Source organism: Periophthalmus magnuspinnatus, chromosome 22 (genome assembly GCF_009829125.3).
Source record: "Periophthalmus magnuspinnatus isolate fPerMag1 chromosome 22, fPerMag1.2.pri, whole genome shotgun sequence".
Lineage (NCBI taxonomy): Eukaryota > Metazoa > Chordata > Actinopteri > Gobiiformes > Gobiidae > Periophthalmus > Periophthalmus magnuspinnatus.
Window position 1 is genome coordinate 9,246,283 of NC_047147.1, and position 24,525 is coordinate 9,270,807.

Sequence of the window (24,525 nt, forward strand, 5' to 3'; positions counted from 1 at the left end):
TAAATGCTAATTTGGCAAGTAAGGTCCATCATAGCTGCAGGTTTTAGTGGCATACACTTTTTCCAGATAACTTTGCTTAATCAATTTATCTTGTATGCTAAAGAATAATTCATTATTAGTATCAAATCTATTATAGTAAGTACTTTCTACATAAAGTACAATTTCCAAAAACTAAATCAATTTCAAATACCTCCATTGTTTTTGCTTTCAAACAATGAAATATCTACAAAAACATTTTAGTAGTAATAGTCCATTTTATTTACATCAATGTAAACATTCAACTCTGAACATGAATGGAAATGTAGTAAAGGCATGAAATTCTGTATAAAACACTGAATATAAACTTGGCAACATTTGTACTGAATGTGTGAGCATGAAAACCATAAGAACAGTGCCCTGCTTTGGGAATGTGTTCATTTTGGCAATGGGAATAATATATAGCAATGGCACAATCTTATTATTCTAGATAACTTATTTTAAATACAAACTCTTAAGTGAGGAATAGCTTAAATGTTTTGGTGCTAACAGAGTCAAACTTAAAACAAATAGCAGTTGCAGTGCCTCAGATTTGGAGAGGCAGATACACTGATGATGTTCAATAGAGCCCTATAATTATAATCTTTGATCAAACAATATGTATCCATGTAAGTGGTATATTGTTAAGTTTCCCACTGATGCTGTCTGCTTCTCCAAAATCATAAGCAACTCACTTTACATACAACTCATGTGTAACAACAGAAGTGTCCAGACCTTTGTCATTTCGGACCAAAAAACACCTCATCAATAATGGCAATATCTTCCAACGGGTGGAGAATAAGCCAATATAAATGTGTCATATTGAAATTAATTTGAGTCTTTATCTTCCATTCTAGAGACAATGACCCATTTATTGCACAATTTATTTCCGTTTCCAACTCTTCCCTTTCCACAACCCCGTATGGATCCAAACTACCACTCACATGTTTGTAAAATGTTTGTTATGGGACTACAGTGCTCCAGGGCTTTGAGGTCACCAAGAGTTAAAAAAACATTTGAACATCATGACAGCTTCTAAAAATAGTATACAGCAAAAGACTCAATGATTATGTTTAGCATTTGACATTGCACCCAGATATAGCCTTCAAAATGTGGAAACCATAAACAAAATGGTCTGGATACCTTGTTGTTATGACAATATTAAGCAATTACTGAAGCTAATAGAGTAATTTCCTATATCTACTATATGGCATCTTAAAGTGTCTTCATCTTAGTAAAATGCTAGTACATAATTTAGCTCAAGCTTGTAATGCGCGAGGAAAGGATTGAATTGAAATACAGTATGCTGGTTGTTTACCCTGGTTTGACCCTTCACAGTATCCTACAGCAGTACACGAGAAGTTGCTTTTTGCCTACATTGTATTCACATTGTTTCACAAAAATATATAGTTAAAAAGTTATTGTTCATTACAGAATAATACTGTCAAGTGAGGTTGGCTTTTTGCCTGTTGTTGTGCAAGAAACCCCCAAGTATTTACAGTACTGCGCAAAAGTCTCAAAAAGCAAAAGGTTTTCAATGTACAATACACAAAATAGGAAAAATAAAATAATATAGAAAGATGGAACAGTGCCCAGGTAAGATCTCAGACCTAAGGATTTTCCAGTTTAGTAGTAAATGTTTTTTCAGTGGCACAAAAAACCCTTTAAATCTAACACTGAGAATTAATATAAACAAAGGATTAGTTCTTCTAGTCCACATCTTAAAATATGGCAAAAGAATCCCTAAAAACACTATGTAACTTTACCTGGTTGTCTCCATGGAGATGTCATTGCTTTGAGAGAAATGTTCCACACGATGGAATTTAACTTGTCCATAGAGAAAAGGACACCACTAGACCAAGTTAAAGTCTGATCTTTGGAAACTAAATCCCTTCACCATAGGAATGCATGTTTTTCAATGTATTTTTACCTATAAAAATACTTTTAATTAAAATAATGCAAGTTAGATGTCTATATCCCTCCAGGCAAAGCAGAAACATCTCCACGGAGACAGGTAAATGGCACCTGACCAGAAAAGTTACATAAGCCTCATTTCCACAGGCATGGTCCGCTTGGGGCTGCCTTGGCGCGGAACAGTTGGGAAGGGAGACACTCCCTGCCAGGGAGCGTTGCAATTATACAGGGCTGTGGCCGCTCTTGGGCGTGACACAGATGAAGTAGGGTGGCACAGACAGCTATAAAAAAAAAACAGTGCTACAGGACGATCAATATCAGCACAGCAATGAGCAGCGACAATGAGTTTACACGCGTCATGCTTCCATTCATCAACACAAACCGCAACAGAACACAGTGATTTCCATCATCGAGTGCTGAAGCTGAGGCAACTACAATAGACGAGAGCAAATGAACAGATTGTTCCTGCAAAGCAGCATAGCAATGCATAGACAGCGGTGTAAAAGGATACTTTCGCTGCTGATGCTGGAACCATGTACCAGCCTGAGACCGTGGTCTAAGCTGTGCAGTACGAGATGGTGGATGTGATGGTCCAATACTGGCGTGACTAGCACCGTCCCCCACAAGCCAGTCCAAGGTCCTAAGCATTCCAGACCCTTTTGGATGGTAGTACCTCCAGCAGTCCACTTTGGTCCTCTAAAAGGGGACAGTACAGACTGCTTTATGCAGTGGAAACACTCAGGGTCACCACTGTGCCGCCCCATACCGGCACTATGGAAACAAGGCTATACTGCACCTTTAAACTTTTGCACAGTGCTGTATATCTAAGTACTTATAGCAATATCACACAAAATAAGCAAATTCACATTATCGTACAGCTTGTAACCTGGATATAAAGATTGTATTCAAAGTCTGATGAGGACAAATCAGATAAAACAATTCAGATAGATGATAGTTTGAAGGTTAAGCCCTCCTTTTGGATCTAAGATAGGTATACCGTATATTTATTATAAAAATCAGTCCCATTCGATGCCGAGGAGCTCACAGCTTGCCTCCCAAAGTCTGCGGGCCGTCTCTTCGCTCCTGCCCTGGGGAGCAACGAAGGCAGGAGCGCAGTCACTGGAACAGAGAGAAATCAGATTAAAAAGTAATGATGCGGTTAGATAAGATGGTGGAAAGTACTTCACGGTTAGAAGTATATGTTTTGCATATTACAGAGGACAGTGAGGTTGTTTTTGAGTTATAAAATCTGAATATTTAAGATTTTATTAATGGTTTACATCTTATAGTTAAATGTGAGAATTTGAGGAACAAGGAAAATATGCAGTATTTTGTTTTAAATGGTTAATTGCTATGGCAACTGCCCATATTCTGAAACCAATGAATAAGGGGTTTTCATATTCTGAACTCTCAGGAACAAATGTAAAATTGTTAAATTTGGTCATGTTTTAACTCGTGACCCATTATCCCACTACATTTATGAAAACAGACGAGAAAAATGTGATCAAATGTGTCTGTGTAATGCCACCACACCGAGCTACTGATCAGATCTGTGGAGAGGTGACGCTGCTCACAGTGAGAAGGCATGTTTTTCAATGTTTTGGAAGCAATGAAAACATCTGTGTAAATTAATAAATGTAAGACGGATAGGTTGAAGCTATACTGTGGAACACTGCAGGCAAAACAGCATCTCCATGGAGACAAGCAAGTGACACACACCCCCTCATCAGAAAGGTTACATACTGTAGTGAATCTTAAAAACAAAACACTGACCATTTCACTTGTCTGTTACTATTACTTGCAAGATTATTATCATGATTTTCCCCTGTGAATTGCTTTCTTACTTTTATTACTGACTCCACGACTATCACTGTTATTCTTTCATTTCCCTCTGTTGCACATCCCCTCACTCAGACTGTTTATATATAAAAATAAAAATAAAATATATTTGAAATTCAAAAATATATTTTATTCTCATTTAACCATACTAGTCCACAATCATTACACACAACCGTTACTTGTGCATTTCAAGTTCTCAGTTGTATAACCATAATATAAAACGATACTTAAATTTTGTCACACTAAAATGTCTTACCACTAAAACTTCCTTTTTTAACCATCCTTCAGGCGAATATTTAGTGTGTGTGAGACGACATTAGCTCACGATCAGATCACATTTGAATCTTCTGTGTGTGCCACTGTGTTATTTGTCAGATCAGATGGAGGAGGCTAAACTGCGCCAGGAGCATTAATTATGAATCATGCCACATACCACACTGCTCTGGGTTGGACAATGGAAAAACACTTCAAGTAACACAAGAAATCAACATGTTATGTAAGAGCCTCACCACTAATGATTGGAAGAAATACGGTGAATTTGGATAACAGTGCTTATGAGTCACAGTCAGTTTGTGGTGGTACAAAAAAATTAAGACATTTCCTTAAAATAAAAATAAAAAGATTCATTAAACTGAATTATGATATGAATCTGTGCTGAGAGCTTTCTGTGCTCTAGGTTTTGTGGTTAATGCAGCTCTGTGCTCAAACAGACACATGCTGTTTGCATTACTTTTCCCTTCCATTCCTCACTTTGTTGTAGAAATTAATTTAATTTCATATTATCAACTTCTATTGTGATAGTCAAAATGGTAAAGTGGACACTTCCTCCAGGGGGACGTGGAGGAGCAGCAGCTCTACTATGAGCTCCTCAAACGATCTCGGGCACCTGGCACAAGTGACTAGCGCTGCTGTTGTTTTCTGCATTTCAGGATGAAAGTATCATTCAACATGCTCCCAAGAGACCATATATTATTACTGACCTAAGTAGATCTGTATCAATCATGTAACTTTAAACAGATAGTTCTCCGTCATCTGAGCAGCTACATTAAATAAAGAAGGCCAAGTAGGCTCACGAAAAAATCCCCCTCTTTCACCATGTAAAGGTCCATGTTTGTCAGTGAGCTGTAAAATCTCTGTGAAATGTGAAAGTGTCTCCACCTGAAAGTTTAATAAGCCGTCTATGTGGCTCTCATCTCAACTTTCATCTTTTATTTGCCTGTTTTAATGTTTTAATAAGCATTTTTAAGATAGCCCAGGCTTAAGGTTTCAGTGCTTTATAAAGATTCCTCAAATGTGGTATAAAATAAGCACAGTTCTCACAGAAAACATTTTCAAGCCAATTAATTACATATAAAACAATACTGTTATTCACAGTCTTCTTTGATTACATTTAACAATAGTGAGTAATCGTAGGAACAGTGTAGATACCTGAAGTGTTTCCCAGAGATAGCGTGCAGCTCTTCGGCGACAGCGCAGTAGATACTGGTCTGTGCTCCTTCTCGAGGCGTTTTCAGGAACATGGAAAACACTGTGAACAGGATCATCATCACAGTCGAGTGCCGCGTCAGGTCGGAGTTCACTGTCCCGGGATGCACCGAATTCACTGTTATGTTAGTACCTATGGACAACAGACAGGGAAGAAGAGCTCAAAGATCTAGATGTAAAGTCACACTTCAAGTATAAATTTTGTATGTATTAAAGAACTCATACACTATGTAACTTGTCTCTATGGAAATGTTAGATAGTTTGCCTGAAATGCTCCACACTATGGCATTTAACTGGTCTATGTCCACCCATAGAGAAAAGCAGATGATGCCACCAGTTCAGATTAAAGGTCAGATCTTTGGAACTCACCTAACTAAACTTTTGCATACTAATCTACTTATAGCAAAATCACAAAAATAAACAAATTCTTATCTGTAGAATGTTTCTGTACTGTACAGAATATTGTTTGAATAATTAAGAATTGTTTCCACAGTAAGGTATCTCAGAGTATTTGAGTGAGTCATCTTTAAAAACATGTTTGTCAAATTTGAACTGAAGAAACACTTACCCTAATTTAAATTTTTAGCCCCTTTTTTGTAAACAGTTTTTTTTCTATCTAGGACAAGTGGTATTTGTATTTGATTTCCCTCTCTAATCTTGAGTCTCCCACTACTCTGTTTATCCAGACCGGGTCATCTGTTCAGTCTCCCATGTTGAGTGTGCTAGATTTGAAACAGTCTGTGTACCTTGCAGTCTGCGTGCCAACTCCCTGGTAAAAAGCACATTTGCTAGTTTGCTTTGGCAGTAAGCTAATCCGCTGTTGTAGCTGCCCTGGCTGTGGAGGTCATGAAAGCGAATCCAGCCAAAGTTGTGCGCCAGCGATGAGACGACCACGATCCGAGAGGGAGTACTGCGCTTCAGGAGACCAATCAGCAAGTACGTCAAGAGGAAGTGACCTACAACGAGGGGAAGAGATAGGTGGTTTTCAGATTATGGAATGAAATGATGTCATACTTCCAGTTGAGGGACAAGAGCGGTTTGACCTTTAATTTATTTTGCCATGAAATATATGTTATGTCCTTCTTTGCCTCTTCTCTTTACTTGTATTGTTATGGATGTTTTCATGGTATAAATGCACTGTATGTATGTTCATTTGAGGGCGAGACAACATTTTTTTAGGGACAACAGCTCTCTGATGATTGTGTGCACAACTGATTCAATCAACCAGACTCTGAGTCAAGACAACTTTTTTACTATTTTAGTATTAGAAGATTTCACAACATATCTAAAAGGTAAAATCACAAATATTGAACTTGATAATTTATATTAGAGATATTAGTGACTATAGGCCCTAGTACTTGCTATATAACAACAAAAATGTAATCACTATGAATGCTGTATTGTATCTGTATTAAATAATATCAGCCAATAGAATGTTGTGATGTCCTTTAAGGTTATAGTAGACATTATTGTCCTTATAGGGAAACAGAGAAGAACATATTCATTTGACTACATAGAAATTATTACAACAACTTGCAAATTCCATATCTAGATAACATTTACATTTCAATCTGGTCTTACCTAAGTGATTTACTCCAATGTGCATCTCAAAACCATCCACAGTTTTGGTGTAGGGACACATCATCACTCCTGCATTGTTTATGAGAATGTGAAGTTGGTTGACCTCTGCAAATCACAAAATTACAAATAAGTCTCTGCTTTATTGTCACAAATCATATTCACTTTACTATAGTTCATACCTCTGAGGAATTTCTGTGCAAATGCTCGTATTGAACAGGTATCAGCCAAATCGAGCTCTCTGACCTCCACGTCTGCTTTGGAGTAGGACATGCGTATGCTAGCAGCAGCCTCTTCTCCCTTGTCTATGTCTCTGCAAGCCATGATCACCCGGGCACCTGCAGAAAATAAATAATAATAATTAGCCTAGCCAGTCATGCCAGTAGTTACGGTGTTATGAAAATCTATCGTAATTAAAATCATAGTTTTACTGGATGCAATTAGTAACTCATTATTACATTACAAAATAATAACAAGGGGCAAAAATAAGTAGTATAATAAGTATAATAATAAGTATAATAAGTAGCAATATGACAGGATTCAGTCAGAATCTTTATTATAATCAAAATCACAAAGGGATACAATTATTTGAGCAATATATTTTATTCTGCAAACAACAAAATATGCAATGACGTCTTCATGAGGTCTTACAATATAACCAGCAAATCCTACACCTCTACAAACATATCCTATAATGCATGTGATTCTTGTATAATTTAGCAGTTGATATTTCATCCTTCTCTCAAATTGCTCCATGTGTTTAAAACAAATCAGTAAATTAAACTAACCCACAATCTCAATGTGTGTCATGAAAAAATGCAATCAGACATTTTTCCAAAACCATTCTACCCTTGTTATGTCTAGATAATAACTGAGTTGTTCCAATATTTTCAGTAAACACACTCTAGTTTGAAGCATTTGGGCCTAGACTCTAGACTTGGCCTATATCAAAGTGTTAGAAGTCTCACCTCTTGATGCCAGATCGAGTGCTGTTTCCTTCCCAATCCCTGTGTTTGCTCCTGTGATGAGGACTGTCTTTCCATCGAGTCGAGTTTGAGATGTGCACTCTCCTCCTGCTGCATATTTCCTGTTCAAAACAGATAAAAGGAGATAAGAAAGGTGGAAGAATGGCATTCATGTGGTACAACACAGTGACACACTAGTGTAACCCAATTCCGATGTAAAATTATGATGACCTTGGATCTCCTTTTTTGTATTAAATGTAAAGTTAGTTATCAAATAGGTCCTACATTAGGAAAAATTTACTCTTGAGAGCTTTAAGCCACATTATAATGTTGTTACCTCATCAAAACCATACCCGAAGTTGTATTTTGTTTCATTCAGATGTTTGAGTAATTCTTCATTATTAGTCTGTTTACATGTCCAAAGCTCAAAATACTCTGAAGAGCAGAGCCTAAATTTGCAGGGTTTGTAATTTAGACATGTGTGAATGAAACAAAACACAAATGAGTATGTTTGTGATGAGGAAACAACATTATAACATAGATCGTAAAATAGCGCAATACAGGCCCTTTGAATGAAAAAGCTTGTTTGTGGCACATTGTAAGAGACAATACAACTATAATACGTGATTCCAATTACCTTATTATAGCATAGAAACAATTTATTATTATTACTATATTTTAATAATCTGGATAATGTTTTAAAGGTGCACTATGTAACTTTTCAAGTGGCATGTCACCTGCTTAGTGACAGTGAAGACTTCAACCAATATAATACAGCCCACTAATTCAATAACAATAGCCTTTTATCCTATTATCCTATGTAATGTAATCCTATGATTGTCCTCATTACACAGACTTGGACATATGGACAGCCTGGTTTAATTATTCACATGGTTTGTGTCTAACTTGGATAATGAACCTTTTGCAGTGAGCAAATCGTACGAGACACACGAGTGAGCAGAGTTTAGTTTTGCCCAATGACTTTGCTGGAATAATACATGTAAATATAGCTCCGCCCACGCGCTGTGACCTGATTGGTGCGATCAGGTTAGACGGAAGAAACCCAACCGCCTCATCTCATTTTTGCAAAAATCCCACCTTTCTCCATCACTCTTCTGTTTCATTGATTTTCTACGGGCCATGCGTTCACCCTCGCGTTGAACAATGAAATCCACCACGAAATATCAAAATCTTTGCGCAATAGCAAACCACTGCCTTTCTAATCCTTAAAATAATGGCATAATCCTTGCACTATGATGTCCTGACAGTAGCCAACCCATCCATGACGTGTTTGGACATTGCATTTCTCAGTAAATATCCACAATAGCGAGTGGCACTCACCTGATTTGCGCTGAAAATGTTATGGCTAAAAACACGCACACGACGATGCTCGCTAAAATACATAAAAGCAACATAATGGAAAGGATAATTATGGAGCTCTCCGTCTCTACTGCCTCAGTCCTTCTCTGGAGGCAGAACAGCTGATGTCAAAGCATAAAGCAGTGTGTGAAAGATACCCCGCGCTGCATCATGGGATTGTAGTCTTTCTATCTAGGTTGCGACTAGATTATTAACTAACAATAAGCAACTTAAATGATTTCATTTAAAAAAAATTAGAAATTGTGTATAAAGCCATAAGTATGAGGTATGTGCATGCAATAAAACAGAATACACTTAAAATGCGAATGTTATAAAAACTACATTTACAGAAATGTTTTAGAAGTCCAGTCAACGCCAAAAGAAAAATCAAATAATATAGGCTTAGGCTTTAAAATAACATGACAAAATTTAACAATATATAATATATAATATTATACAATACATCTTGAATACACACAGCCTTCGTAGGGATAAACTTATTGTCAATAAACGTGTAAAATTTATTTTTATTCAGGCAGTATGGAGACACCTTATCACGAGGTCCATCACAAGGAAGTCCCGGGGATCTGAGTAAAATCAAAGCAAAACTACTTGATCTGCGATTTTAATTGTTTTTACTCGTGTATTCTGTTGTAATAATAATAATTTTGGATACAAATAATTACAAAATGTCGTCCGAAGAGTTTGAGAAGCTACACGAAATGTACAGATCTTTGTACGACGAGCTAAAGCTGCTACCAGAGAGAGCTCTCAAATGTCAAGGAGGTAAACAGTCTCATTACTGTCGTAGTATATTATCGTTATAGTATTATGAACTATGTTATTCTATGGTCGTGTTTGATAACATTGTAACTTTACCTTAAATGTTTTTATAGAGGAGAGGAAGAGGCTGACCAGAGTTTTTGATGAGAGGCAAGGGGAGGCTGAAGAAGTGGTGAGCATCAGTGTTGATTTTTCTCTTTTTTACCTCTTGTTACCATTTAATACGAACTGTAATTACTGTCTTTAACTATAATCACTGCTCTATGATGACGTATTTTGTTTTACTGTAGGATATTTGTGTGGATATATCTATTTGTATTCATTCTTAAACAAAACAACCACCATCAATGTACTTGGGGGCTCAGTGGTTGATCACTTGTCCATTAACCATTTGTTAGTGTATCAATCAACCCATAGCATACAGTAATTATATCACACTTTAGTTCAGATACCTTAATATAATATAAAAATGTGATGTTTAAAGTTTAAACTAAATCATTGACTAATTACATTTATAAATTAACTCATCTATGACTTAACTACATGAGTTTTTATGTTTTTCTTCTGTCATAGTTACAAGGCATGGAGGATGAGCTGCGTGGGGCCCCTCCATCATTTCGAAATGCCATGAACACAAAGTTGCGTATTTATCGGCGAGATCTGGCCAAACTACAGCGTGAAATGAAGAACAACTCCTCCCACCTGATGTCAGAAGGAAGCAACTATAGCATCTACTCATCACAAAACCAGCACAGTGTAAGTGCTACCAATACAATATCGGACTAGGAAAGAGAACATCAAATGGACAGCTCATGGAACGTGTTCTGTAGATGATGACTCTAAATCTCAGTTTGTTCTCTCTTTCTAAGGCATGTACAAGGGAAGGATAGTAAATAATGGTTTCAGTGATGATGAGACTAGAGCTGCCAGATCGGAGGCTTAGTGCAAAATGAATAGTTTTTGAATGTGAAATTGGACATTGAGTTAATACTTGTCACTGTAAGTCATGCAAGGGTATAGTTAAAACAAAAGTAAACATTTTAACTGAATATCTAGCCAATGATGAACAACCAACTTCTGATGGATCGGTTGGTATATTTACATGCACACCAAAAATCTGATCTTTATCTGATTTCTGGAGGTATCAGATTATTCACATGTCATGTACAGTTCTGATGTGGGTAATCTAATTTCTTTCTAATTATTCACACCAGTTCGAGTCCTGACAAGGACAATTATGCCAAAGGAAAATTGTGAATATATCCAATGTAATGATGATGATAATGATGTAATTATGATGTATCTTTTTTTTTTTTGCACAGACACACTTACAATCCCAGAGAGCATTGCTCCTGCAGGGAACTGAGTCTCTAAACAATGCCACTCAGAGCATCGAACGCAGCCAACGCATCGCCGTGGAAACAGAGCAGATTGGCACTGATATCATCGAGGAGCTGGGAGAGCAGAGGGAACAGTTGGACCGAACAAGGGACAGAGTAAGTCAGCTCCAAATTAAGCACATTGTGCAGTTAGAATACATAAGAGAAGAAAATAAGATGCAGAGGGGGATTGCTACTTTACTGTAGTCCATTTTTGAGCAAAGAAATGTATGTTAAGATTGTAAATGTAGCATACTGGTCACAAAAATGAATGTACATATTGCTATATGCTAGAAGGCCATTTTTTCAGTTTTTTTTTACTTAAAGCAAAGCAAAGGAAAGTTAAAACAAAATGTTAACCTCATTTCTTTATGATAACCATAATCTTCAAGGTTAATTTTACAGTACAAGTTTTGTGATTCTTTTAATGGGTACCTTATCTGTTTTTTACAGCTTGTGAACACAGGTGAAAACCTTACTCGAAGTAGAAAAATTCTGCGTAACATGGCACGACGGTAAGCTATGTCATGTTTTATCCATAGTGTTCAAGTAAACAAACTTTAAATGTGTTTTTTTTTATTTTTTTTTATTGCAGGCTTGTGACAAACAAGTTGTTATTGGGCATTATTATTCTGATGGAGCTGGCTATTTTGGGAGCTGTTGTATACCTCAGGTTTTTCAGAAAATAGGGCTTGCTCGGCAGTAAAGATGGACCTTGAGTCTTCCCTGTCTCTGCAGTAGCAATAATCCTGTTTTATTTCCTGCATGAGGACAGTGAAGTAGTTTTGGATTGTTGAAGAATCTTCCAGACAAAAGAAAAGACTGGTGAAGCATGAAACTATCCAAAACTGGAATCTTAAATGCACACTGTTTATGATGGAAGAATTTTCGGGACATTTTTTAGTTTTGAAGAGCTCACTGATTTTATTTTCTCTCTTCTTCTCACAGTAGATGCTGCAGTGCAGGTGTCAAATTAGTTTTCCTTTTTTCAATTACCCAACACTATTGTACTGTGGTATCATGAATGAATGATGATGTAATGCCACAAACACTGGGTCTGTTTTTGAAGCGTACTTTTAGATGAATGTTAAAACAAAACAAATGTCAGAAATGTGACTGTGAATAACCAATGGAAGCTAATAATACAACTATAGTTTTCTTCTACATATATGACATTATGACGAGGCAACTATGAGTGTGTGGTAACTAATAAACTATTGCACCAGCTTTTAATAATTTAACCTAGGAAAATTTAACCTCACTATAGAAAACATAGCTTTTTATCGCAACAAATTCAACTTGAAGATGCACAATGCAACTTTTTGCCATCTGCTTGTTTCCATGGAGATGTTTCTTAGCCTGGCATATTCCACCGTATGGCATTACACTTGCATTTATTCAATTGCTTAAAAAATGTCTCACAAAACTCTGCACTAATTCTGAATAGGTGCACCTCTCCACAGATCTTACCTGTAACTTGCTCTGGTGTTGTCACAAGCTTGTCTCAATGGAGGTAAATACTTTTCATGTCATACTGTGGAACATGTCAGACAAAGCAACAACATCTCCATGGTGACAAGCCTGTGGCAAATCCACCATCAGAAAAATTACACAATGCACTTTTTAATATGAGTTCTGATTGTTGTGTATGGGGCTGCATTTTGCACAGGTGGTCATATTATTATATCGGACCAGTGAATTTATCTACTGTTAAATCCATAAACCATTTTACAGTCTACTTTGCCTTTATCCAATGATTCAGTCTTAATTAGGTAACTCCAGTATTCTTGGTGTGTGTGTATACATTTAGAAAGAGGCCCCAAAAGCCAAACAGACCAAAGTTGACAAAAACATCCTGAGTGAAGGTGACGACAGAGCGGGCAGTGGTCCAGCCTAGGTTAGTGCTGGGCAAACAACATCTGTTACTACGGAGTTAATTCTTAAATAAAAGCCAATAAATCTGTTTTCAGTGCAGCTTTCTTGAAGTGCCACATCTGCCACTGTTTTCATGCTATAGAGAAAACATGCTTTCTTGGCCTGATGCTGGTTAGTGATGGGCGACACCTGTGAGTCGATACCAAGTAATTACCTGGCAAATATCGATCCATTACCAATGAGTTTCGTATTAAAATGCTTTGAAATTCTTCTCTAAATTATTCTACCTTGATGTTATTATCTTTCTCCATCCCTGCTCAAACTGATTAAAAATCTAAATATATGTGCAGATTAACTAAATTATTAACCGTGTATTTTAAAATTTGACTTTTCTTTTTAAAGGTATCAATGTTTTTGCATAAGAATTGATACTTATCAATCCGTCAGTAGGTCAATATTTTGTATCACTACTGGATACAAAAACAGTGCTGATACTGTAGGGAGGTGCAGTCCTAAAATGGTATGACTTTGAATTGGTTTGTTATTGTTATGAAGACAAAGATGAAGACTGATAAAATATTATAGCATTTATGGAAGACCAAAATAGAAACAGTAGTCACAAGAGGTATTAATGCAGTGGCTACATTATTTTTAAAACATTAAATTAAAATAACAAAATAAAACACAGCTGTTCAATCAAAATTAACTATCAATTAATATTGTTCATCTGTTTTACTATATGCTATTGATAAAATACAAAAGTAAACCCTAAAGAAATACCACAGCTGGTCCAAAAGTGCAACACATTTCAATATCATTATTTCTAACTGGCACAGCCACAAATGAGCCCATGACGTCTGACGCAGGCGCTTTCCCTTGAAATGAACACAGAATAAAGATGTGGCAGCTGTCAGGTCTAACACAGTACATAATACAGCAAAATAAGTTAGTATTGAAGAAATGATAAATCCCCCATTAATAATAGTAATGTAACAAAGCTACATACTGCACCTTTAATACAATTTCTGGTTGTTGCATTAAGAGAAACTTTGTACAGGTTGTCATATTGTTATACCTGATTAGTGTATTTAATTAGTGTACAAGTTTTAAACCTTAGTTACAGACATACTACTTTGCCTTTGATCAATGATTAAATCTTAAATACAAAACTCCGGTGTTCTTGTGTCTGTATATAAAAAGATGGTTACCTAAATATACAGTAAAAATGCATATTTCAAAGTTAAAACAGCATAAAACCATAGTGCAGTTGTACATTTAGTAGCTCAGTTGTTTTGCAACCTTTTTTTCCTTTTAATCCATACTGTTGGCCAATTGAATTACACTGAATTTGAATCAGACTAATGGATCACCCCAAAAGTTGTTCAGGCATAGCTGGAGTGAGCCCGGAGCAGATTAAGGTTAGGATTGATTTATGACTTTATTGCATTGTTACATCCCTCTTGTTACTCATCGTAGTTGTTCACAACATATTTGAGAAGTCTTTTCACATGTTTTAAAAAAAAGAACAGTTTAGTTTAGTTCAGTCTATGCAGTCTCTGGTTGTGGAATGCTCAGGGACATTGCAGTTTGTTTATTTCCTAAAGTCTGAGCTGTTCTGTGTCCTCTGCATTCGCGGCGGGGATCTCGTGTAGGGGAGCGTGAGCGCCCTCTCTCGTCTGCCCCAGGGATGACGCGATGACGTCCACGGCTAAAGACGCAGTGGCCTCGATGGCTTCAGGAGTCGCGCCCAGAATAGGGTTCACTTCCACAAGGTCCATGGCAGACAGCAGGCCTAGTTAGCAAAAAGAAAAACATTAGACATCCACACATTGGGGTAATACATATGGTACATTTGTTATAATTAATAGGGGTGGAACAAGACTAAATTTCCACACAAGCTGCAGCAAGACTTGAGATGAGGCCCACGAGAATGAGACAAGACGAAATTCAGTGCAAACTTTTGGCCTCCCCATTTATTTATTTTTTTTACTTTACTTTTTAAAATATTTTTTCTGTCATTCTATCTCAACAGCACCAGCACTTGAACAATTTTTGTACAACCCAAATGTAAACAGGGAAAAAAATCTCACAAGATCATTTTTCCCAAGCTTTAGGCAATTTTGTCTGAAGATTTTGTTTGAGATCTTTTGGCACGAGATATTGTTGTACCACAAATTATTAAATGTCATCAACATCACAAAATATATATATATATATATATATATATATTCTCCTTCTTGGTGTTGTCACAATACTTACAAACTGGAAATACATTCTTTTAACAACCCTGCTTGTTCCATTTTGATTTAATAAAGGCAATGTCTGTGATAAAACCTTTTTCTTAAGCAAATTGCATTACAGTGTGTCTATAGACCAAATAAAAAATACTACCGTAAATTTCGGATTATAAGCCGCTACTTTTTTTCCACGCTTTGAACCCTGCGGCTTGTACAGCAGTGCGGCTTATTTATGGATTTTTTACTGGATAACGGCCCCTGGGTTTTATTTTCACGGACAAGCCTTCTACACGTGGCAGATAAATATGGCAAAAACAACTTAAGTGCATTAAAAAAATACAACTCACCAAACCGCTGCATCAGAGGGAGCCCTGCGCTGATTATGTGATTATGTCTACTCTGCTCCGCAGTTTCTTTCAAAAACTCTAAAGGCGTATCGTTTAATCCCAGGTGCTTATTCTCCATATGCCAAAGCAGTTTTGAAGGTTTCATTGCCTTATTTGCTTTTCCCGTATGTTACGCAGAGCGGACTGTGCGCGTGAGTCACCTGCAGCGACAAACCCAGGTTTTAAGTAGGCATTGTCTGTTAAATTTATCTTTCTTTTTCTTGGAGGTGTAGTCTCCTCTTCTGGCTCCTCAGTTGTCCTTTTCCCCTTTGTTAAAAGCTCTCCAAAGACTTTTGTTTTGGCTCATTTTCACTTGCTTGTGGCTCTACTTTTGTGCGTCGTGTCTGATGTGTTATACGTGATACGTCACCGCGGAGACAAGAGCAGATAATAAACTTGCTACTACATCAAATAGATTTCTGTGGCGATTTCCAGCAGGATTTTCATGATACATCTATGGACGAGCTTATTAGTGCGTCATTAGGGACGGGCCAAAGTTGCTCCTGACCCCTGTGCGCACAGCGTCTGAAAATCAGGGCTCTTTACGCAGGACTGTGAGCTGTGTCTGTGTCTGTGTCTGTGAGACGTGAGACGTGAGCGGTGTTTGTTTTGAACATTGTTCCGCGAGTGTGACGCTTATTTTGAGCAACGAAAAATAAGAAAATATAATTTTATTTTAAGATCATAATAATCTTCCAATTTAAACTACAACAAAAAAGAACTAACACAAATAAAATACACTTCAGCCACGCAGAGCCGCAGTATGAGGCTGAAAGAGGCGCATACGGCTCCGGAGCCGCGGGTTGCAGACTCCTGAAATAGAGCCACTGCACGTAAGCTCGACATCAATGAATCCAACTTGGTCAATGTAAAAGACGACAAAAGTTTTCAGAGGAAATAAAAGCAGATTTTCCGTTTTGGTGCAGTTTTATTTTCTAAACCTGCAGATGTGTTCATCCCGTGTTGTTGTCGTGTTGGTTCCAATTTTCAGGCACAGTTTAAAAAAAAGCGTGTCAGTGCACCGTCTTTCTGTGTAAATATCTCATGTTACAATATGAAAACCTGCGGCTTTTATTCAGGTGCGGCTTATATATGTACAAAATTGATTTTCTCTTCAAATTTAGCTGGTGCGGCTTTTAATCAGGTGCGCTCTGTAGTCCGAAATTTACGGTAGTTAATATTCATTAGTCAATTACCGGTATTTATCAATTTAGTCAGAGCAGCTACCGTTTACAAGTACTTTTCACACTTTGCATTCAGTGTGTAGCTTTAGAGAGACTGCTCCTGGCTTGAGATGTATTATAAATAATTATGGAGTGAATTTCTAATGGGAATTTTTATTTTGAGTGATCCTAATTACTCTTCTTACGCTGTCTCGTTTTGCAAACACATGTTATTAATGCTATAGTGTTATTTATAGTCTCTCCCTTTACCTGTGTTGTGTATTTCCTCTGTGATGTAGATGCCCTCTCTATAGGTCAAACCCCCGTTCACCGGAGTCCCAGTGGCAGGGGCAAGTGCAGGGTCAAACGCATCAATGTCAAAACTCAGGTGGATCGGACGCTGTTGTCTGTTAAGATTAAAGACAGAATTCAGATAAGAGCAAGATAACCATTTTTTTAAAGTACAAAGTAGTGATAATCAAGGATCTTTATATTATCACAAGAATTATGCTAATCTGCTTTTTAAACCACACAAGTATATTTGAATATTATCTATAGATATTTTACCTGCACCCATCAAAATTAAACACAACTAAACATAATATTTAAAATTAAACACAACTAACAACACGCCCCACAAACTTTGACTCTTTGAGAAGGGACCTACACCGAGGCCTGTTTTAAAATCTTAAATCTCTGTATAGCCTATGTTTTGTATGTAACAAAATAGTTTTATGTAATGCATGAAGTTAACATACCTGCCCAGAAGATTATCAAGAGTGACCTCCATGACTCTCTGAATGCCAAGTCTGTCGATGTCTCTCGTGGAGAAGTACTGAATGCCAAGGTTTTTCAATATGTGACTGTAATATGAAAAGTTATGTTTAATCTAATGTGCCGAATATGTCAAACTAATTTAATCAGTATGACAAAAGTGTATGTACTTACTGCTCCCCAGGGTCGACATCTCTCAATCCAATGTACACTATGTCTCTTGAGGTAAGGAATGGTTTCATCCACCCAAATCCTGGCAGATCTGGGACCTTTGGAAAAGTCAAAGAAGACAGTTGTACAATTGGACTTCAACCTTAAATGTGCCATTTAACAATACATTTTTATAATAACAGTATTAATTTCATGATTAAATTAGGTTAGGTCGAGATATCTTGTATTTATGGGAAACCAATATTAAAGTAAAGTGTAGACCTGATACTAACATTACAAACTAGATTTCGATATCTAGGAAATGCTCATTACCAATTTTGAACACTTTTCATCAGGTAATTTTCAACCCAAAATAGCTATAGTTAATATGTGGTCTTCTCCTTGTTCTCATATACATTACCCTGTCAAAAGTTTGGACAAACCTTCTCATTCAATGTTTTTTTTGTTCTACCTACCTTACTACCTTCTACATTTTACATGAAAATGGACATCAAATATATGAACCAAACTATATTGACTTATGTAGTAAACAAAAAATGTATATAAAATCAAATAAAAACATTTTTAATAAAATGTAAAAAAAGATATCTTTATTAGAGTTTTTTTTTATCTCTTTCTCCCATATATTATACTTCATACATTTGATCTCTTCTGTATGTATATAAAATGTAGAAAGTAGCAAGCATAAAGAAAAAAAAACACTGAACGAGAGAGAGCCGGATCATTCTAAATCTATCATGGAAATTTTGCCCTGTTTGCGATTTTTTTTTTCCAGAAGAAAAAAAAGTAGTATTGATTATGTCTGGGTATTGATTATTTTGAGAACCGTAAGCAATTAATTAGATCTGTAGTCAACTAAAGAAGTTATTGGTTGACTAAAGGCAAGTCCTGCAAATCGATTAGACAACTAAAAAGGAAGAGTGGCAAAAGCTCTCAAAACTATTACAAGTTGTACTCACAATTGCAAAGGCTCTCAAAACTATTACAAGTTGTACTCACAATTGCAAAGGCTCTCAAAACTATTACAAGTTGTACTCACAATTGCAAAAGCTCTCAAAACTATTACAAGTTGTACTCACAATTGCAAAAGCTCTCAAAACTATTACAAGTTGTACTCACAATTGCAAAAGCTCTCAAAACTATTACAAGTTGTACTCAGAAGGCTACACCTGCATGGGAATTCATGCAAAAACAACTATTTATGCAGAAACATTAGGAAACAACAATACTATTGTCCCTTATAAATAATGTAAAAAAAAAAAAAAAAAAATTTGTTGACTAATACAAATTTTGGTCAACTAACCCTCCATTGACATTTAATGGACTAAACAACTAAAGGCCCTCAGCCCTACGAGTAAGTGTTATTTCTTGACTGATGTAGGACCATAAACAATAACGAGAATCTGACCTAAGCCATTTCATCTGTGCTGTTGTCTCACCTTGTTTTGTAACTCTTTAAGCATGAAAGCCACAGGTTGTCCGTGCATATTTCCAGAAGGGGAGGTCATGGGTGTGTTGATGTCTGCGTGAGCGTCCACCCAAATCAGACACAGGTCGGGACACTGCTGGGCGTGTCCTTCTACCGACCCCATGGCAAGACTGCGGAAGGACAAATGTAAGTATAAACATAAAGATAAAAATAACAGGTGACTTTGTGACTAAGGAGTCGTAACACTGAGAATGTAAAGCTGTTTCGTTAGGAGGTTACCTATGTAGAGGGTAGATACACTGAGCACATCCTGTTGTTACCGGGTGTATGTAAACATGATCAAACATCCAGACCAATTTTCAGTTTAACCTAAATATTAGCTTAGTTAAATGTCATATGTTGTATGTTAAGTGAGTTGTTGAAGTACATTGACCTAAAATACCAATATTTGTTTTGGAACAACTTGAAGCAGTCAAATGGAATAAGCAAACATGATACATTTATTTATATATTTTTACAATGTAAAAGGAAAATATAACCAAAACAAATTAAGATGATCTAATCTAGACTAAATTAAGACAATTGCTAAGACACTAGAATTTAAAAAATAAATAAATAAAAACCTCATTGGCCCATTTAATAAATTGAAAAAATTTATATTTTGAAATATAAAAGATAATACAGCCTTGTCCAGTGAAGTGAAAAAAAATGCATTTTATCAGCAGTGTACATTATCAAATAGTACATTTCGTCCTTACCTGTGATCCCCTCCCAGCATAATCAGGGTGTGTCCAGCGCCTATGGCTCTGCTCACTGCTCCGGACAGTTTCTTAGTGGCTGCTCCCACAGTGCGCGGGGACTTCACCTCCATGTAGGGTTCATCACTCTCAATTTTGGGAAACTTCAGGTCCCCAAAGTCATGGACAGAGTAGTCTGAAAAACACAATACAAAATGATATTAATAACTGGACAAGCAAAATAAGTTGATTACTTTAAAATGATTATTATATATTATTGTAAAAATTGTGATCTACAAATAACCACTGCCTTGCTCTACTAATTCCAAGTGAATGACTATCTCCTTGAATAACCTTGGATAAACCAGGAGGGTCTAAAGAAGGACTCAAATGGGACTATTACATTAAATCTGAACCCAAACAATAATAAACCAATGCTAAACGAGAACTAAAAATCACAATATAAACAGGACTATGCCTAAAACAAAAACTCAATATGTTTATAACATAACAGATTTCTTATTTTAAACAATAACATGATATGATTTTCTTGTGACATATTATATTACAGGCCCTAATCTCAGGCATTTGGGTGAGTCACTGTTTATTCATTTACAAGAGCTTAGTGTGTTAGTCAAGGACATACAGAGTATTTATGGATACACAGCCTACTCTCCTTGAGCTATCTGTTGGTGTCTCTGGACCCTTCAAACATGACATGACAAGAATGTAGCACCTTAGTCACTCAAAGTCAGGGGAATATTTGTGACGAGGCAATTTCCAGATCTAGCCTTCTCACTTGTGTCCAGTTACACTCAAAGGACTGCAAAGTATGCTCACCGGCTAACATAGGTATAAAGTACATGCAAGAAAACTTTCCATTTCATCAGACAGAGTGGGATAAACAAGTGATTTGAGGAGCCATTTTGAGGTTTGGCAATGTGAGCCCTGATATCCGTGTAAAGTTACTGTGCTGATCGTGAAGAACCACTGGTCTACTTTCAGTCCATACCATTTGTAGACTGGACAGGAATAGCCCTTGTCTTAGTTACAATTTAATATAGGACAATTCAAGTCTGACCCATGAAAGAACACCTTAAAGTCTTTCAACTTTTCCCTCTCCCAATTCTTATTACCTATTTTTGTCCCATTTTGATCAAGAAGACAGATAGTAGCTGGCTAATTTTAGTTTTTTACAGAAATATTCTCCAGTACATTCAAACATGATGCACTGTAAGTGGCTGAGTGGACATGGTTTGGGAATTTAATCTGTTCATGTTTGGTGTCAAACATTGGCCATGCTCGTAGCCTCGTGGTCATAGTATGTCTTCTTCAGTGTGATGAAGTACTCTTGGAACTGGAACCTTAGAAAGTGCAAGATTAGTGTACTTTTAGTAATGATAGGCAGAGATCACTAACCCAGATTTTAATTAAAGAATTCAAAGGAGACATTTTAAATTGCAAGGACACATATGGAAAATTGCCTTGTGAGATTTTTTTTCTGTGTTTACATTTGGCTTGCTGATCAAATAAAGTAAAAATTGTGAGGCCACAATTTATCATATGTAACTAGGTCAAAATCTAGTCTCAGTCTCATGGACACAATCTTGTATCTACCTTGTAACCCTACCCCTGAGCCTAACTCTACCTTAACCCCTAACCCTATTTGAGCCTGTCTGAGTGAACACCCTAGGACAGTGTTGCTGCAATGATAGTTTTTACTTGTCTTGTCATGTTCTACTTCAAATTTTACAATTCTACGTGCACATTTTTTGGGTGAAAAAGAGGGGGGTTGGTCCTAATAAAAGCAATAAGAATGAAGAAAAATATTCTGATGTGAGAACAATGTTCTGCCTTTTTTTTAGCTAAAAAAAATATACATTTTCAGAAAGCACTCACACAATCATGGTGAGGGTCCCTGGTCACTATGGGGACTTCAATTCCCATCAGTTGACTACTTTTGCCAGCTTCTGCCGCTTGGGCCTAATAATGACCAAAATTGAAATGTAACCAGGACCATATCAGCTTTAAAAGAGGAATAAACCAGCTAAATGACTGGACTAGATCCCTCATACCATTGGAAAAAGCCAGTGGTTATCACTGATAACCACACAGTGAATCAGTCCTGATTTTGCATGGGTGGGTGTTTCTTTAAATATAGCTTAAAAAAAAAGCAACAGTCATGGTTGCATGGTGACATTTTTGGCCTTTATACATTAAGTCTTACATGAGCTGAGGCTTGTCAGGGCTTGATTTGGCTCCGAGGAAGTTCCTTGTTGCTTACATAAGGCAAATGTTTACATCAGATGAGCTCTACAGACACACATGCTGAGAATACCTGACAAATATTTCTTACTCCTCTATTACTGTCTAATAAATCATGCAACACTGATGAGCTGTCCAGACTTTCACTTTGCTGATCCATACATTCTTCATATAGAGGTCACTAAGTTTCATTGACACAAAAATAAACTTAGACTTTAATCACTCTTGAAGCCATTAGAATACAATCATCTTTTTAAAGTGCTGTTTTATACACAACTAGACTATAATCTGACTTTAATAAGAACCTAACCTAAACAATCTGGTAACACTGTAAAGTCCAGGTCTAACGCTGATTCATCCGAGTGATTATAGCCTTACCCGCACAGATCCCTGTCTGCTCTGCCATTGGTCAGATGAGTCAAACTCTTTTGTCATGTTCAGCAGCGGAGTTGCGCGTGGAATTTCACTAACAATGGCAAACCCCCTGGACACGCTATTATGCATTAGGGCACGTCTTTTTCCGCCCTCGGTGTTACCTTTCTTATTCACGGCGGGCATTTCCATTGTGAGCAATTTATGGAGGAGCGCATTAACAGTCAGTGCGCATGTGACGACAGTGCAACTTCCCTTCAGAGCATGTGCACTTGGTACAATGGAAAAGTAGACTACAGCGGAACCGTGTGGCTCCAACCAGACAAAATGAATCCACATTAAAGGACACGACTGAAACAATCCATCGCAGCTGCATCACGCCTTTTCAACATTTGTACTGTGCAATACTGTACATTACATTCACAATGAAGGTCACTGAACTTACACCCACCTTCACTGGGGGATGTGTGACAGGTCAAAAGGAGCATGACTCAAGAAAATTACAGGAATAACCTCGTGCGTAATGAATCAAGTATGTTTTACGCACGCTCCTTGCGTAAATAAAGCGAACTTCTGTTTGCGTATTTTTAAGTAAATAGTACCTGGTGGCGATTACCTGATTCTAGGAAACAAAAAAGGGCTGCAGTGATTACACGCTGACGTTAGTAAGCCTATTACAAATTTGGGTACATCCCACTCTGAGTCTTAGGGCCATTGAGTTCAAGGGCCGCCATATTAATGTAAAACGACTGAAATGACGGCGACCAGGGCATGAAACGTGTTGAGCTGAGATAAAAAAGTTCAATATACTGTACATGCTTTGTCGTATAAAGTCATCATCGTCTCTTAACATGCAGACAGTACAGATAATACTGAGGCGCATTTCTTTGCATTTGTTGCAGCTTTGCTCTTTTCTTTTAGGATGTTTAGACTAACAATGTTTCTTACCGCGGTGCCCAGGTAATGTAACCGGCTGTCTAAATTTACAGAATAAATCTGCGCTAAACACTGCAGGCTACACCCATGGCTCGTTACATAACGCGGCGACAGAGCAGAGAGCCACTTTCTTTTATCATCCTGTGTGGCCCGTGCGCTCTTACCTAAAGCGGACAGTCTCTCGATCAGCCCGGCATCTCGTATCACTTTAGGTCCATGCTCTACGCCTCTTCTTTTCTGTAAAACAAAAACACTTTTAGCTGAAAATATGTAAAAAGATCACGTATAAAAATAAATAATATCTAAATTTAGCCATGTTACCTGTCCCCTGGAGAAAGGAGCGCCAAGAACAGCCACGGATTGCGCTCTGCTTTGCTGGCAAGTGTGGTTTAGTTGAGTTTTGAGCAGTCGGAACAACGATCCTCTCAGTGCCATCTTTCCCTCTTTGAAATGAAACTGTCTGTCTAATGTCTGTCTGCAAAAAAAGAGCTGCACGCCGTTCAAAAGTCTGACGCAAGCGCAGTGAGACGTTGCGTGGATGGATGCTGAATGAAGACCCGCTGCTGCATGAGGCAGGTCTTATGGCGGCTGTACCTACTTAAATATTCATGAGTTGTTCAGTCGGAAGCGCAGAGTCAATGGAGACGGGTATTACTTAGCCTATTACCTACAACACAAACACACCAAGTTCAGTTAAATCAGATATTATGCTCATTTAGTTGTAATAAACCGTGATTATAGCCTATGTTTTACACCGTTTCTAGCAATAGTACAAAAAGTTCTATATTAGGACTCTGACGTCAAGCTTAATGACACACCTTCAGACCAGCCAATCAGGAGTGCGTAAAAGCGTGGGTTCGTGC

The 24,525-nt window shown here is 37.2% G+C and overlaps 3 protein-coding genes across 3 annotated transcripts; 1 reads left to right on the forward strand and 2 right to left on the reverse strand.

Moving 5' to 3' along the window:
- Positions 1-1,314: 1,314 nt before the first annotated feature.
- rdh12 (retinol dehydrogenase 12) lies at positions 1,315-9,301 on the reverse strand. The gene is made up of 7 exons (XM_033987850.2): positions 9,138-9,301; positions 7,800-7,918; positions 7,014-7,169; positions 6,835-6,939; positions 6,000-6,209; positions 5,197-5,386; positions 1,315-3,048 (listed from the first exon to the last, which is right to left on the reverse strand). Exons 1-7 carry the CDS (start codon positions 9,209-9,211, stop codon positions 2,946-2,948), a joined length of 957 nt encoding a protein of 318 aa, XP_033843741.1. The 5' UTR covers positions 9,212-9,301; the 3' UTR covers positions 1,315-2,945.
- Positions 9,302-9,708: 407 nt separating this feature from the next.
- vti1b (vesicle transport through interaction with t-SNAREs 1B) lies at positions 9,709-14,092 on the forward strand. Its single transcript, XM_033987852.2, has 6 exons — positions 9,709-9,941; positions 10,052-10,110; positions 10,512-10,694; positions 11,261-11,434; positions 11,771-11,832; positions 11,913-14,092. Exons 1-6 carry the CDS (start codon positions 9,845-9,847, stop codon positions 12,004-12,006), a joined length of 669 nt encoding a protein of 222 aa, XP_033843743.1. The 5' UTR covers positions 9,709-9,844; the 3' UTR covers positions 12,007-14,092.
- arg2 (arginase 2) lies at positions 13,936-24,413 on the reverse strand. Its single transcript, XM_033987849.2, has 8 exons — positions 23,984-24,413; positions 23,827-23,899; positions 20,111-20,285; positions 19,363-19,522; positions 17,927-18,021; positions 17,737-17,841; positions 17,249-17,385; positions 13,936-14,984 (listed from the first exon to the last, which is right to left on the reverse strand). The coding sequence occupies exons 1-8, from the start codon at positions 24,095-24,097 to the stop codon at positions 14,791-14,793; spliced, it is 1,053 nt and encodes a 350-aa protein (XP_033843740.1). The 5' UTR covers positions 24,098-24,413; the 3' UTR covers positions 13,936-14,790.
- Between the last annotated feature and the right edge of the window lie 112 nt (positions 24,414-24,525).